This window comes from Neovison vison, chromosome 12 (genome assembly GCF_020171115.1).
Source record: "Neovison vison isolate M4711 chromosome 12, ASM_NN_V1, whole genome shotgun sequence".
Taxonomy (NCBI): Eukaryota; Metazoa; Chordata; class Mammalia; order Carnivora; family Mustelidae; genus Neogale; species Neogale vison.
Window position 1 is genome coordinate 107007429 of NC_058102.1, and position 13289 is coordinate 107020717.

At 37.4% G+C, this 13289-nt stretch overlaps 1 protein-coding gene across 11 annotated transcripts in view; it reads left to right on the plus strand.

Moving 5' to 3' along the window:
- Positions 1-13289, plus strand: part of ERC1 (ELKS/RAB6-interacting/CAST family member 1) — a 561256-nt gene that overhangs the window by 470268 nt on the left and 77699 nt on the right. For 6 of the 11 annotated variants that reach the window (XM_044228946.1, XM_044228950.1, XM_044228948.1 and 3 more), the window contains one exon: positions 6038-6136. In XM_044228946.1, coding sequence (XP_044084881.1) covers positions 6038-6136 — 99 coding nt within the window. Of the gene's footprint in view, positions 1-6037; positions 6137-7625; positions 7693-13289 lie in introns of all 11 variants that reach the window. The other 5 variants (XM_044228955.1, XM_044228951.1, XM_044228954.1 and 2 more) reach the window with 1 other exon arrangement.

A 13289-nucleotide genomic window follows, 5' to 3' on the forward strand; every position in this document is an offset into this window, starting at 1 on the left:
AACGGAAGAGAAAATAAGACAACAGATAACCACAGAAATACATGGTGTGATAACAGGTTACTGTAAATAATTATATACTAACAAGCCAAATGGCTTAGGGAAAATAAAAACAAATAATTCCTAAAACCTCGCAAGTTACCAAGATTGAATCATGAAACTTGAATCCAAAAAGCAGGAAATCTTCTTAGACCAATGAAAGAAATGGAGACAGAAAATCTGTCTGTATGAAAGTAGAATTAAAAATTTTAAAAATCGGGGCGCCTGGGTGGCTCAGTGGGTTAAAGCCTCTGCCTTCGGCTTGGGTCATGATCCCAGAGTCCTGGGATGGAGCCCCACATCAGACTCACTGTTCGGCAGGGAACCTGCTTCCACCTCTCTCTTTGCCTGCCTCTGCCTACTTGTGATATCTCTCTCTCTCTCTCTCTCTGTCAAATAAATAAATAGAAATATTAAAAAAAAAAAAACTTTTAAAAATCTTCCAGCACAGAAAAGCCCAAGACTATAATGGCTTCATTGGTGAATTCTACCAAACTATCTATCTATCTACTTTAAAGATTTTTATTTATTTATTTGACAGAGAGAAACACACAGCAAGAGAGGGAGCAGAAGCAGGGGGAGTGGGAGAGGGAGAAGCAAACTTCCTGCCGAGCAGGAAGCCCAATGGCAGGGCTCGATCCCAGGACCCATGACCTGAGATAAAGGCAGACACTTAACCACTGAGCAACCCAGGCACCCCTCTACCAAACGTTTTAAATAATAACAATCTTTATCAAAATCTTACAAATAACAGAATAGAGGAAATGCATTCAAAATCATTCTATGAGGCCACCATCACCCTGATACCAAAGCAGGAAAGAAACAATACAAGAACAAAAGAGTCTGATAAAAGTATTGTGACACCAGCTTTTTTTCCTACATCATTTGCATGATATCTGTTTTTCCACCCCCTCACTTTCAATCTTCAGGTGTCTTTTAATCTAAAATGAGTCTCTTATAGATAACATACAGATGGATTTTGTTTTTTATCTGTTCTGACACCCTGTGTCTTTTGATTATTTAGTCCATTTACATTCAAAGTAAGTATTGATAAATATGTATTTATTCCCATTTTATTACTTGTTTTGTTGTTATTTCTGGTGATTTTCTCTTATTCTTTGTCATTTTTGGTCTCTCCTTTGCACTCAGAGTCTTTACTATTTTCTGTAGGGCTGGTTAAATGGTCACTAACTCCTTTAGTTTTTGTTTGTTTGGGATACTCTTTATCTCTCCTTCTATTCTAAATTACAGCTTTGGGGATAGAGTATTCTCAGCTGCAGATTTATCTCATTCAGCTCTTCCAAATGTGTCATGTTAAACCCTTCTGCTTGCCAAGTTTCTGTTGAGAAATCTTCAGCTAGCCTTATGGGTTTTCCCTTGTAAGTTAAGGGCTTCTTTTGTCTTGCTGCTCTTAAGATTTTCTTCTTTGCCACACTGTATTTTGCAAATGTAATTACAGTGTATCTTGGTGTTGGCCTACTTTTATTGATTTTGTTGGAAGATCTCTGTGCCTTCTGGATCTGGATATCTTTTTCCTCCCAGATTAGGTAAGTTTTCTGCTATTCTTTCTTTCTCTTTTTTCCTCCTGTTCTTGAAATAAATTTTCTGTTCCTTTTCTCACTCTTCTTCTGGGGCTCCTTTAATACAAATGTTACTGCATTTGATGGAGTCACTGAGTTTTCTGTGTCTTTTCTCATGTGGCATAATTCTTCTTTCTCTCTTTTGTTCCACTTCATTATTTTCCATTACTCTGCTTCTTTAGCCTGCTGTTCATTGCATCAGTCTATTCCCAGTTTTGTTTATTGCATTCTTCATCTCTGATTGATTCTTTTTTAACTCTTTTATCTCTGTGGTAAGGGTCTCACTGATGTCTCCTATTGTTTTGTCAAACCGAGTGAGTAACCTTATGATTGTTGCTTTAAGTTCTCCATCAGACCAATTACTTAGATTTGTGTCTCCTAGATCTCTGGCCCTGGCCTTATTACCTTGTTCTTCCTTTTGGGATAAATTTCTCTTACCATGGCATTTTGTCTAAGTCTCTGCCTTCTTCTCTGTGTTAGAAAAGCTGGTTATGTCTCCTACTCCTGAGAGTAATGGCCTTATGAAGAAGAGGCCATGTCGTGCCCAGGCCTGGTGCTTCAGGGAATGTCTCTGGTGTGTGCTGTGTTTGCTCTGCTCTTGTGTTTTGGCTGCTCTGTCCTTTAAACCAGTGGTCTGCAAAGCCTCTCCTGGCCTGAATGTGGCAAGTTTTAACCAGGTGTACTCTAGTCTGCTTCTGAAATAAGACCTGACACCAACTCCACCAGAACTGAGGCCCTGCAGAACTCTGGTCAGGAGATGTGGTGCGAGTAGGGGTTTGTGCTGGATTTTTGGGGAGAGGCCCACTGCACTGGGACTGAGACAAGCTTGACTAAGAGGGGCAGTCCCGCCTAAACACAGGGGGGTAGAGCTTTATGTAAGCAAGTTAGTCAACCAGTGTAAACCTTGTGCTGCTTGCCATAGTTGGTTCAGTTATGCTAAGGGGTTCTGCTGCCGTCTTCAGCAGACTCTAGAATAATATTTAATGGCATGATAAAGTATGTTCATAGTGATTGTGATAGCTAAAATATATGGTGTATATTTTGTGCCAAGCACCTTTCTAAGTGTTTGTATTAACTCAGTTGATCCTCATAACAGTTTTATAAGGAGAAAATATTGTTATCTACATTTTAAAGGTGAATAAGCTGAGGCTCAGAGCATTTAAGTAGCTTTCCTAAACTTAGATATCTGCTAAGAGCAGAACTAGAATTCAGACCCAGGCAGTTTGCCTCCAGAGCCCTTACTCAAGCATTATTGCATGAAAAAAATACCATAGAAAAATTTCTATAAAGTTTCTCGTGGAACTAATCAAAGTGCTTTTAACTAGGAAAGAAAATGTGTTAAAGATACCCAATCAGATTTTGACAAAGCAGAATTGGTAGAGGGGAGAGACAACTTATTCTACCACCTATCAAAATATAGTAATTTTTAAAATACTGTATTGGGGGCACTAGGTGGCATAGTCAGTTAAGCATTTGACTTTTGGTTTTGGCTCAGGTTGTGATCCAGGATCATGATATTAAGCCTTGCATCAGGCTTCAAGCTCAGCATGGAGTCTGCTTAAGAGTCTCTCTCCCTCTGCCCCTCCCCCCCCACTCTTATGCATTTGCGACTGCTCGCTCTCTCTCAAATAAATAAATAACAATTTTTTTTTAAATAACCATATTGTAAGGGCATGCATTTGCCTTCAGCTCAGATTGTAATCCCAGTCTCCTGGGATTGAGCCCCACATTGGGGTCCTTGCTTATCAGGGAGCTTGCTTCTCTCTCCCTCTGCTGCCCCCCACATGTTCTCTCTGTCTGTCAAATAAATAAAAGTCTTGGGGAAAAAAAATACCATATTCTATTAGAAATAGGGAAGGGGCACCTGGGTGGCTCAGTGGGTTTAAGCCTCTGCCTTCGGCTTAGGTCATGATCTCAGGGTCCTGGGATTGAGCCCCACATCAGGCTCTCTGCTCATCGGGGAGCCTGCTTCCCCTTCCCTCTCTTTGCCTGCCTCTCTGCCTACTTAACGATCTCTGTCAAATAAATAAATTTTTTTTTTAAAAGAAATAGGGGGGCGCCTGGGTGGCTCAGTGGGTTAAGCCGCTGCCTTTGGCTTAGGTCATGATCTCAGGGTCCTGGGATCGAGTCCTGCATCAGGCTCTCTGCTCAGCAGGGAGCCTGCTTCCTCCTCTCTCTCTCTGCCTGCCTCTCTGCCTACTTGTGATCTCTCTCTGTCAAATAAATAAATAAAATCTTTAAAAACAAACAAACAAACAAAAGAAATAGGGAAGGAATAGAGAAGAAAATGAGAAGAGTATGCCACTTTTTATGTTTACAGGGAGGAGGCTGAATGGATACACCTAAATAATAAGAGGAATTATTATTTATCAGGGATTTACAGGTGATTTTTCAGGTTACCTACAGTGAACATTTTTAAATCACACAGTATTAGGCATTTTCTTTTCAATGCTTTAAAACTTTAGGCTTTAGCAATATTTTGTTAGTGCAGTATATTGCTATTTAGTTTATGCATAGGCTGTCCTGCAGTTTTTGAATTGCTTGGTGTACTTTTAAAATGTGTCTGTAGATAGGGCGCCTGGGTGGCTCAGTTGGTTAAGCGACTGCCTTCGGCTCAGGTCATGATCCCGGAGTCCCAGGATCGAGTCCCACATCGGGCTCCCAGCTCCATGGGGAGTCTGCTTCTGACCTTCGCCCTCTGACCTTCTCCCCTCTCAATATTTAAAAAAATATATTAAAAAAAATGTGTCTGTAGATATATATATACACACATATATTAACTGTGGGACATCCTGATCAGATGAGGAGCGAGTGGCATAAGCAGTAAAAGATTTTACCCAAGACAGAACAAAAGAGCTAGAAGTGTATTAAATACTCTGCAAGGGAACAGCAGGCAAGACAGCAAAGGAGAAACTGTCTGCAACAAGGCAGTGTTGAGGGACCAGTTATAGCGCAGAGTGAGAAATTATGGGAATGTATTGAATTTTCCCTTTTTTGGTTAACTGTGCCTGGTTTTATATAGCACTTTGGTTAGTTATGGACTCTGGCTGTTTCACGGTGGGTCACTTAATGAGCCTGTTTACATCAGCTTGGCAGTCACTGTGGGCCCTTTCATCTTGCTCAAGTTCCATTGCTCAAACCTATTGCCTAAAAGCAGCCTCTACATTTATATTTATATTTATATTTATATTTATCCTTATACCTGAATTTATATAATACTTGTGTGTGTGTGTGTGTGTGTGTGTATTTTATGTATTCATTCATTTATTTAGGTCTTGTATTAACCAATCACACAGAATCACCAGTCCAGTACTTTACGGTAAATATGGAGAAAAGAAAAGACGATGGTGTAATAATCTTCTAGCCTAGTGTTGAAGAGAAGAATTTCAGAATCTCTGACTTATTTTGAAAACCCAAATGTTTATTGATAGTGTTAGAAAGCTATTGAATTTTATGTATGTAGCTTTTGTGTGATCATATTACTAAACTTTATTATAAGTTGTAATAGTTTTTCAGTTGATTCTCTTGGATTTTCTAGGTATATAATCATTTCATTTACAGATATTGATTACTTTTTTCCACAATACTTATGGTCTGTATGTTATATAACATCCCCCAAAATGGAATAGTTGTTTAAAAAATGAGTAGTTCTTAAAATAACATAGAAATATGAGTCCTATGTATCATGAAGTGAAAAAACAGAGTTACATAGTCCTGTCCTAGGTATGGTATAATCCAGTCTTTATTTTAAAAAACAAAGCAAGCACTGCATAGAGAGCTTGATTTGAGAAGATTACTCTTTCCTTCAAAATTTCTGTACTAATTTAGGTACCTGTCTTCGTTTGCTTGGGTTGCCATAACAAAAAAGCATAGACTTGATGGCTTAAAGCCCAGTCTAAAGGCTGGGGAGTCTAAGATCAAGGTCCCAGCTGATTCAGTTTCTGGTGTGAGCTCTCTTCCTGGCTTGCAGAAGCCAACTCCTTACTGTTTCCTCCCTTGGCAAGGAGGGAGAGAAAGAGAGAAAAGGAGAAAAAGAGGCGGGGGAGTGACTGAGAATGAGGGAGAATGAGAATGATCTCTCTTCCTGTTCTTACAAGACCACAGTCCTATCAGATTAGGGCCCCACCCTTATGTCTTCATTTAAGTTTAACCTTAATTACTTCCTAAAGACTCTAGCCAGATATAGTTACACTGAGGGTTAGGGCTTCAACATGACTGGGGTTGGGGGGGAAGGGGTGCACAATTCAGTTCAGAGCAGTGCCTAATTTTTCCCCCTGATCTCTTCAGAAATCCTATGTTTAATTTTATTTCAGACAGAACTAGTTTAATTATTTCTTATGACATTCTTAAAAGACTTGTTACTTTACAGTGTATCATAGAAATTTTATCTCAGTTTAACTTCATGAATCATTTCTTCTTAGACACAAAATCGAATGAAGCTAATGGCCGACAACTATGAGGATGACCACTTCAAATCATCCCATTCCAATCAAACCAATCATAAACCCTCCCCAGACCAGGTAAGACTGTTCGTGAATGTTTTATAAAAACAAATGTGCTTTTATTTTCATGTATCTTATACTAGCATGTTATAAATGCCAGAGTATAAGTTAGAAAAATAAAAATAAATAATTAATTTCTGAAATCTCCTTCACTCATATTTTTAAACACAGATTCAATTTCTGTGCAGGAAGATGGTGGTAGATGATTCTGAATATTTTAAGAGGAGATACTCAGAAGATCTGAGGACCATAAGGAATCCTTGAATTAGTTGAGAAAAAAATTAATCTCAGAAATACATACTAATTTGTAAATGTCCTACTTTTCTTATTAAAACAGTGCCTTATTTAAAATAAAAAAAGACTTTACTTGTGACTCAGTAAGACAGAATTCTGTTTAGAGATTACTATTGTTTAATTGCAAATTTTTAAATCTCTCATCATCACCTATTGTAAAGAGTAAAAATTTTTTCTCTCCCATTTCCTTGGTTGATTCCTCAAGTATATGTTATTCTCAAGGAAAATTGTTGGCCTTCAGCTTCTCATCAATGCAAAAGAGGCATTGATAAGTCTGAAGGGAACCATACTCAACTCCAGTCTTTTGGAAGAAGGGAACTCTCCCAAGATCTTGAAAATGATGGATGGGAGAGAGTGGTGAACAGATTACCTCATATCCCATTGCCAAAAATCAGATTTCAACATCTCCATCACACTCAATCTTAAAATATATAGCTGAAGGGAAAAAAATAATAGTTAAGTAATTACATCCATATGACTAAAGAGCCAAGGGAAACTCCCCCACTAAACATCTCCATTGAATGATAGCCGTGACATTGTCTTAGAAGAAGAAATATTGCCGATGAAAACAGCAATAATACCCAAATTACAATTTCTTCTAGGATTCAGAAGATACAGTCACAGTTTGATGACGTTTACTAAACCTGTTGAGGCTAGTCTTATATTTTAGAGGGAAAACAATACCAATCTTTAATGTAGGCAGAATGCAGAACAATCTGCCTGATGTCAGCCATCTTTCTTTGCCAAAAAATGATTTTGCTATCTCTGCCTGTTCTTGAGACCGAGAATTAAATTTATGCCAGTGTATATAAGATCAGTACTAGATCCTTTCCTTGAAACAGGTTTTGATCATGAATAAATACAAGAAATTGGATGCCTGGGAGTAGTGGGAGGAAAACAAATGAGGAAAGTTTGAAGAAAAGGCAAAAATAAAGAAATCCTCCAACCTGATAATTTTGCCCAGATCCAGCCCTGGGATAGACACAGTGTTTTGGAAGGGTAGGAAAATAGAAGTGTAATGACAAACTAATTACTAATTTGGGTAGGTTAGGGAATTTAGGAAGTTAGAACCTAATATAAAAGGAGTCAGGAAATTAGAGACCATTTTCTTCTACTACATTATGCTTATGTCTTTGTTTTAAATACTAACCAACTCTTTTTCATTCCCATGCTGCTCTGGGGCATTGTTCCCTTTGTCATCTCTCTCCCCTAGGATGAGGAGGAGGGTATATGGGCATAGCCAATCAGATGCTCTTAGTTCAGCCATTTTGTTCAGAACGGTGAGAAACACCTTTCCTTAACTATAGATATGTTTTTTGTTTGTTTGCTTTCAATTTTTTTTTTTTACACAATCATTCTCACATCTTATTTCCCTGTAATTCATGAAGTTGTTTGGTGTGCTTTCTGTTTTCTCATTTTCACATGATTCCTGTGTGTATTTCTTTGCTTCTGACATAGTGGGATCGGGTTTTGTGGGGTTTTTTTTCTTTTTGTGTGTCAGTAGTCACTTTTATAATTTCTTTTTATACATTTTTGGGAGAACTTCCAGGGCATATAATTAAATTTCTCCTGTTGTGATTTTATTAATAAACTACCTTATCTAGCGTGATTTTACAGTGTCCTGGTAAGGTTTATAGTGACATCAAACTGGAACTAGAAAATTGATCAAATACTCTGCCAGTAGGTTTGGGATATACTTTTTATGATAATTAATTATAAATATATGTCTTTTAAAAAATTGTACTGTAAACTAAAACCTTTGTTTCTGCCTGTAAAAGGATTCTCTGAATTCTCAGGGTCAGTGGTTCTTATAAAGTGCCTACCAAGGACATTCCCCTAGAGCTTTGACATTACTCTCAAATTGTCCTTAAAAATAAGAAGTAAAGAAGTAAAGGAAGACCTTTGAAAAAGTCGGTTTAAAGAATTCTTTTTCCTCTCTTTTATTGATTGCCGCTGTATTAAACAGTTGCCAGGACACTGTCTAGATTCTCCTTTTCAGGCCAATTGGCTGGAAAATATAGTCCAGCTGTGGCAGTATCTCCCTTTGATCTGATGCCCTGGAGGTTTGACTAAGGAAATCCTTTTCTTAGAAAAAATAATAATTACAATTAATAAGTTCACACATATTGGTGGCCTTGCACTCCCTGGATTCACTGCCCTTGCTTATTGGTGATCTCACTCTTTTGGAGTCCGTTCTCTCTGAAAAGTCTGTGTCTTGGTGTTACACTTCTTAAAATGATGAGGACATGTATAGACCTCTCACTAGCAAACATAGCCAAGAAGGATGATGAGGTAAGTTGTGGAAAGGGGCATATACTGTGAAGATGGGAACCTCTCCAAATCACTTTATCCTGAGGGTGTACAAGGCTACATGTGTATCAGCCAAAAAGCTCTTTGGGTTAGTGTGTTGCATGCCAGGCAAAGCTAAAGCTGAGAAAATTCATGTGCTAATTCTCTTTATCTATACTGCCCCCTGCAAGGGAATTTATTTGTCATCATGAAGGATGTGGGGGCCATCCAGTAGTTGAATGTAGAATACCAGTCCACTCCCTCTAAATGAATCTGCCTTGTCTATTTTGGCAGAATATAGGAGCCTCTTGGTATGCCTTAGCAGGAAGCACATCCCTGATGTATATGAATAGGATTGTATTGGTTGAATACCCTTTTTCTAGCTAATCAGAAGAGACAAGTTAGTGTTACAGGAAAGAAGGGGCATTGATAACTTCACCAGGAGACTGAAACATAAACAAACCTACACATAGACTTGTTCCTAAAGTCTCCATTTTATTTTCTCATCTTCCCTATTAGAATAGCTGCTAGTAAGAGTTCAAATGCTATTGATTTTGTTGTTTTTTTTTTAATTATTGCACTGTTGAGCTTACTGCACTAAAATATTAATTGCCAGTGGTTTAACAGTACGGTTGCAATTATCTGGCCGTAACTGGAGTTTCTATGATATGCTGTTAAAAATTTTTGAAAATGTCTTAAAACATTTTGTTCATGTTTATATATATGTATATGTCTGTAAATGTCATAATATCATAAGGGTTTTACCTAAAGAAATTCATGAGTGACCCCTAGAACATTACAGAAGTCTTGACTTGATCTCAGTTTTCTTCACTTGTTTTCTTGCTAATTCTAGAGAACAGATTTTCTTAACAAAAGTTCAGATTTTTTGAAATTGATGATTTCCCTTTCCAAACTTAAGAATGTGAATAATGCTTTACAACTAAAATATTTTATAAAACACGGTATATACGTCAGCAAAGCATGAGTTGCACCTAGGTATAATCAGTACTCAGACAGGGAGAATCAGAAGTAGAGACCTGAAAGGGGTCTAGGCAATTTCACAAGAAGTGGTAGAACATAACAGTTAAGAGTGGAGGCTTTGGAGTAGAATGCTTCTGGTCAGATCCTACCACCACCATGTATTAGCTTGTGACTTTGGACAAGGTATTTAATCTCCCCGCACTTCAGTTTCTTCATCTTTCTAACGGAGGTTGTTGTGAGAAGCAGATGAGTTGTTAGAGGCATAAACTCTGGAGCCAGACTGCACAGCTTTGCACCTAGACTCCTCCACCTTCTTTGTGGCCTGGGGAAATTAACTCATTCTTTGAACGCCACTTTTTCTGTAAAAAGGGATTATTTTATTTATTTGTTTTATTTATTTATTTATTTATTTTGAGAGGAAGAAAAAGAGAAGAGGGGAGAGGGAGGGATAGAGGGAGACGGAGAGACTTAATTAACAGGCTTTTCATGCTTGGTACAGTGCCCGACATGGGACGGGATCTCACAACCAGGAGATCCTGACCTGAGCTGAAATCAAGAATCAGACACTTAAGCAACGGGCCACCCAGGTGCCCCGGTAAAAATGGTTTTATTACTGACCTACTTTGTAGGGTTGTTGGACAGATTAATAAGTTAACGTATGTAAAATGAATTGAACAGCGCTTTCCATCATGTACTCTGTTTATGTTATTATATTTGTTGTTGCCATTGTCATCATTAACTTGAATCCATCTCTAGGAAGTAGTCAGTGTTTAGTAAGTGTTAGCTAATTTTATTAATGTCTAGTCAGTGCCCTCATTCTGTAGGTAAGGGTGCAAATAAATAAATAAATAAATAAATAAAAGGATTTAGATGTGATGTTAAGATCCCCAGGCATTTCTGTGCTCTGGAAAGAGGAGCTCATAGCTGACAGTGAAAGAGATAATCTAAGACATACATATTAGTGATTATATCTCCCTTTTCATCACCAAAAATGTAATCTCTTATATCCTGAGGAATTTTTTCCCTTGAGAAAACACCTTGAATTTTTCTATAAAAGAAATTCATTCATTGGAACTTTCATTGAATTTGCTGTCATTACCCTCTAGAGACACACAGAATAAAGCAAGTGTTACCTTCAATTAGAAAACATGAGAGTCCCTTCTCTCTCCTCTCAACCTATAGAGAATCCATGTGAAATGTGTCCCTGCTACTGACTATCCCCTTAATTTGTGTTTTCTTTCTTGTTGTTCCCTGAGAGTAGAATGTAGGCCCTGTGGGGACAGGGACTTTAATATGTTTGCTTTTGTATTTCTATTATCTAAAATAATGACTAGTATGCAATAGGCCCTCAGCAAGTATATATTGAATTAATTAACTTCTGAATTCATGAAGTCCAGAGAAGAAACAGTAAAGTTTACGTTGAAACCAAGAGCATAGAATTAGCTGTTACCTTTAATATCAGCATTACTAGTACAAAAAAGGAAAATTTTGAAAGGGGAGATAGGAAAAATATCTATAAACAAAAGACTTAGAGAGAGAAATGTTAAGAATTTAAAGGTAAGTCATAATGAAGTCATAGAATCTAGCCCCTATAATTTCATACTAAATAAAAAACAGTTGAGTATAATTTAGAAGTCTTTTCTACTTGAAAACTGAACATCCTTCAGTTTTCAGTTTAATTTAGTATAATTTAGTTTAATTTAATTTAACTTAGTATAAATTAGTTTTAATTTATAAGTTAATAAATTAACTTAAATTAGTATAAATTTAGTATAATTTAATTTCGGTATAATTTAGAAATCTTTTCTACTTGAAAACTGAACATCCTTCAGTAGAAAACAGTTTTCTGCTTGAAAACTGAATATCCTTCAGGTGGAAACTTTTCTCCAAGTAACCTGTAGTTCATAGCCATCAAGAAGAGCCCACAGGGGGCGCCTGGGTGGCTCAGTGGGTTGAGCCACTGCCTTTGGCTCAGGTCATGATCTCAGGGTCCTGAGATCGAGTCCCGCATCGGGCTCTCTGCTCAGCAGGGAGCCTGCATCCCTCTCTCTCTCTCTCTCTGCCTGCCTCTCTGCCTACTTGTGATCTCTCTCTGTCAAATAAATAAAATCTTTAAAAAAAAAAAAAAAAAAGAAGAGCCCACAGCATACTAGGACATACCATGGCCGTGTGCTCTTCGTGGACCTCATTCTGGGGAAGCGCTTTGTGTAAACTGGCACCAGGCACCAAAGGAAGTACTTGTCAAAAAGCTTAGCAGTTGGCCTTGTTATAAAACCATCTCACTAAAATCTAGAAATGAGTTGAATGACTATTAGATCAGCTCTGTAGCCTCTCAAAACATGATTTGAACCAGGAAGTTATGAAACTTTTCTTTTTTAATTAGAGATGATATCAGTGTTAAGACAAGCTTTTAAGACAAATGTTTTAAAACAAGTGTGTCTTTTTTTAGGCATTTCCTTTTCCTCATTGTCTGTCCTAGTTGAGTTGTCCACAGAATCTCCTTCTTATCAGTTTGAACCATCCTGAAAGTATTCTCTTGGTTAGTACTACAGTGGAGATCTCTTAAATCTCTAGAGAATGTATCTCTAGAAGAGAGGTATTAGATTAAGATGTTACAGAATTTTGGGGGTAGTGCATTAGAATATTTTGTCAGTGTGGTCCAAATTGTTTATTGGACCAACTGTTTAAATAGTTTGGACAATACCAGGATCAGTTTTTGACATAACAGCCAAGAAAGAATTTGACCTTGTATTTTCAGAAGTGGATCAGAGAGTTTAGCAAGATGCTTCTTTCTTAAAAAGCTTGGCAAGACCATTAGAATTAAGGAAGTAGGAAAATCCTAGTTGTAGGAAAAGGTAACATTTGTTAAACACTATGGGCCAAACACTTTCATATCTCTTATCCCATAATTAATTTTCACAACCACTCTGAGAACATGTTTATCAGTGAGGAAACAGCTCGTACAAGTTAAGTAATTTTCCAAGATTATACAGGTAACAAGCAGCAGACATTTTAACCCAAGACTGACATCATATTCCCATGCCCTTTCCACTATACCATAATTTAAAGAGAAGGAATATTCTACTTTACAGTTCTTCAGTAGAAGTATGTTGAATTGAATTGTATTTCTGTGTATGAAAATAACAAAACTGCCTTTGCCAGTAAGGGATTTTCCTTATAATAAAGGAACCTAAGTGGATTTCTGACTTCACTTCACTGATTTTTTAAAAATAAATATAACTATCCAAGAATCTGGTGACAAATTTAGAACTGTAGAGATTAAGAAGGGACAAGAAATGGACCTTGGAGGGTGGATAAAGTTTGGGTGGATGGAAGAGGAAAGAAAAAGAATTTTAGATGGGAACCACCTTGAAGGAAGGCCCTAAGAAAGAGAAGGGGCCAGTGCAGAAACCAGCCGTGCTAGGACAAAGGATGTCATTGTCCTTTTATTTTTTCATTGTTTCGTCCTACCCATATTTCTGTTTTAATATAGGGTACCCATGATTCAAATAGAAAAACTACAGATATGTTTCACAAGAACAGTTTTATTTTGAACTTTACAAAAGATTAAAATAGCAGTCAGGGGACACCTAGGTGGCTCAGTCAT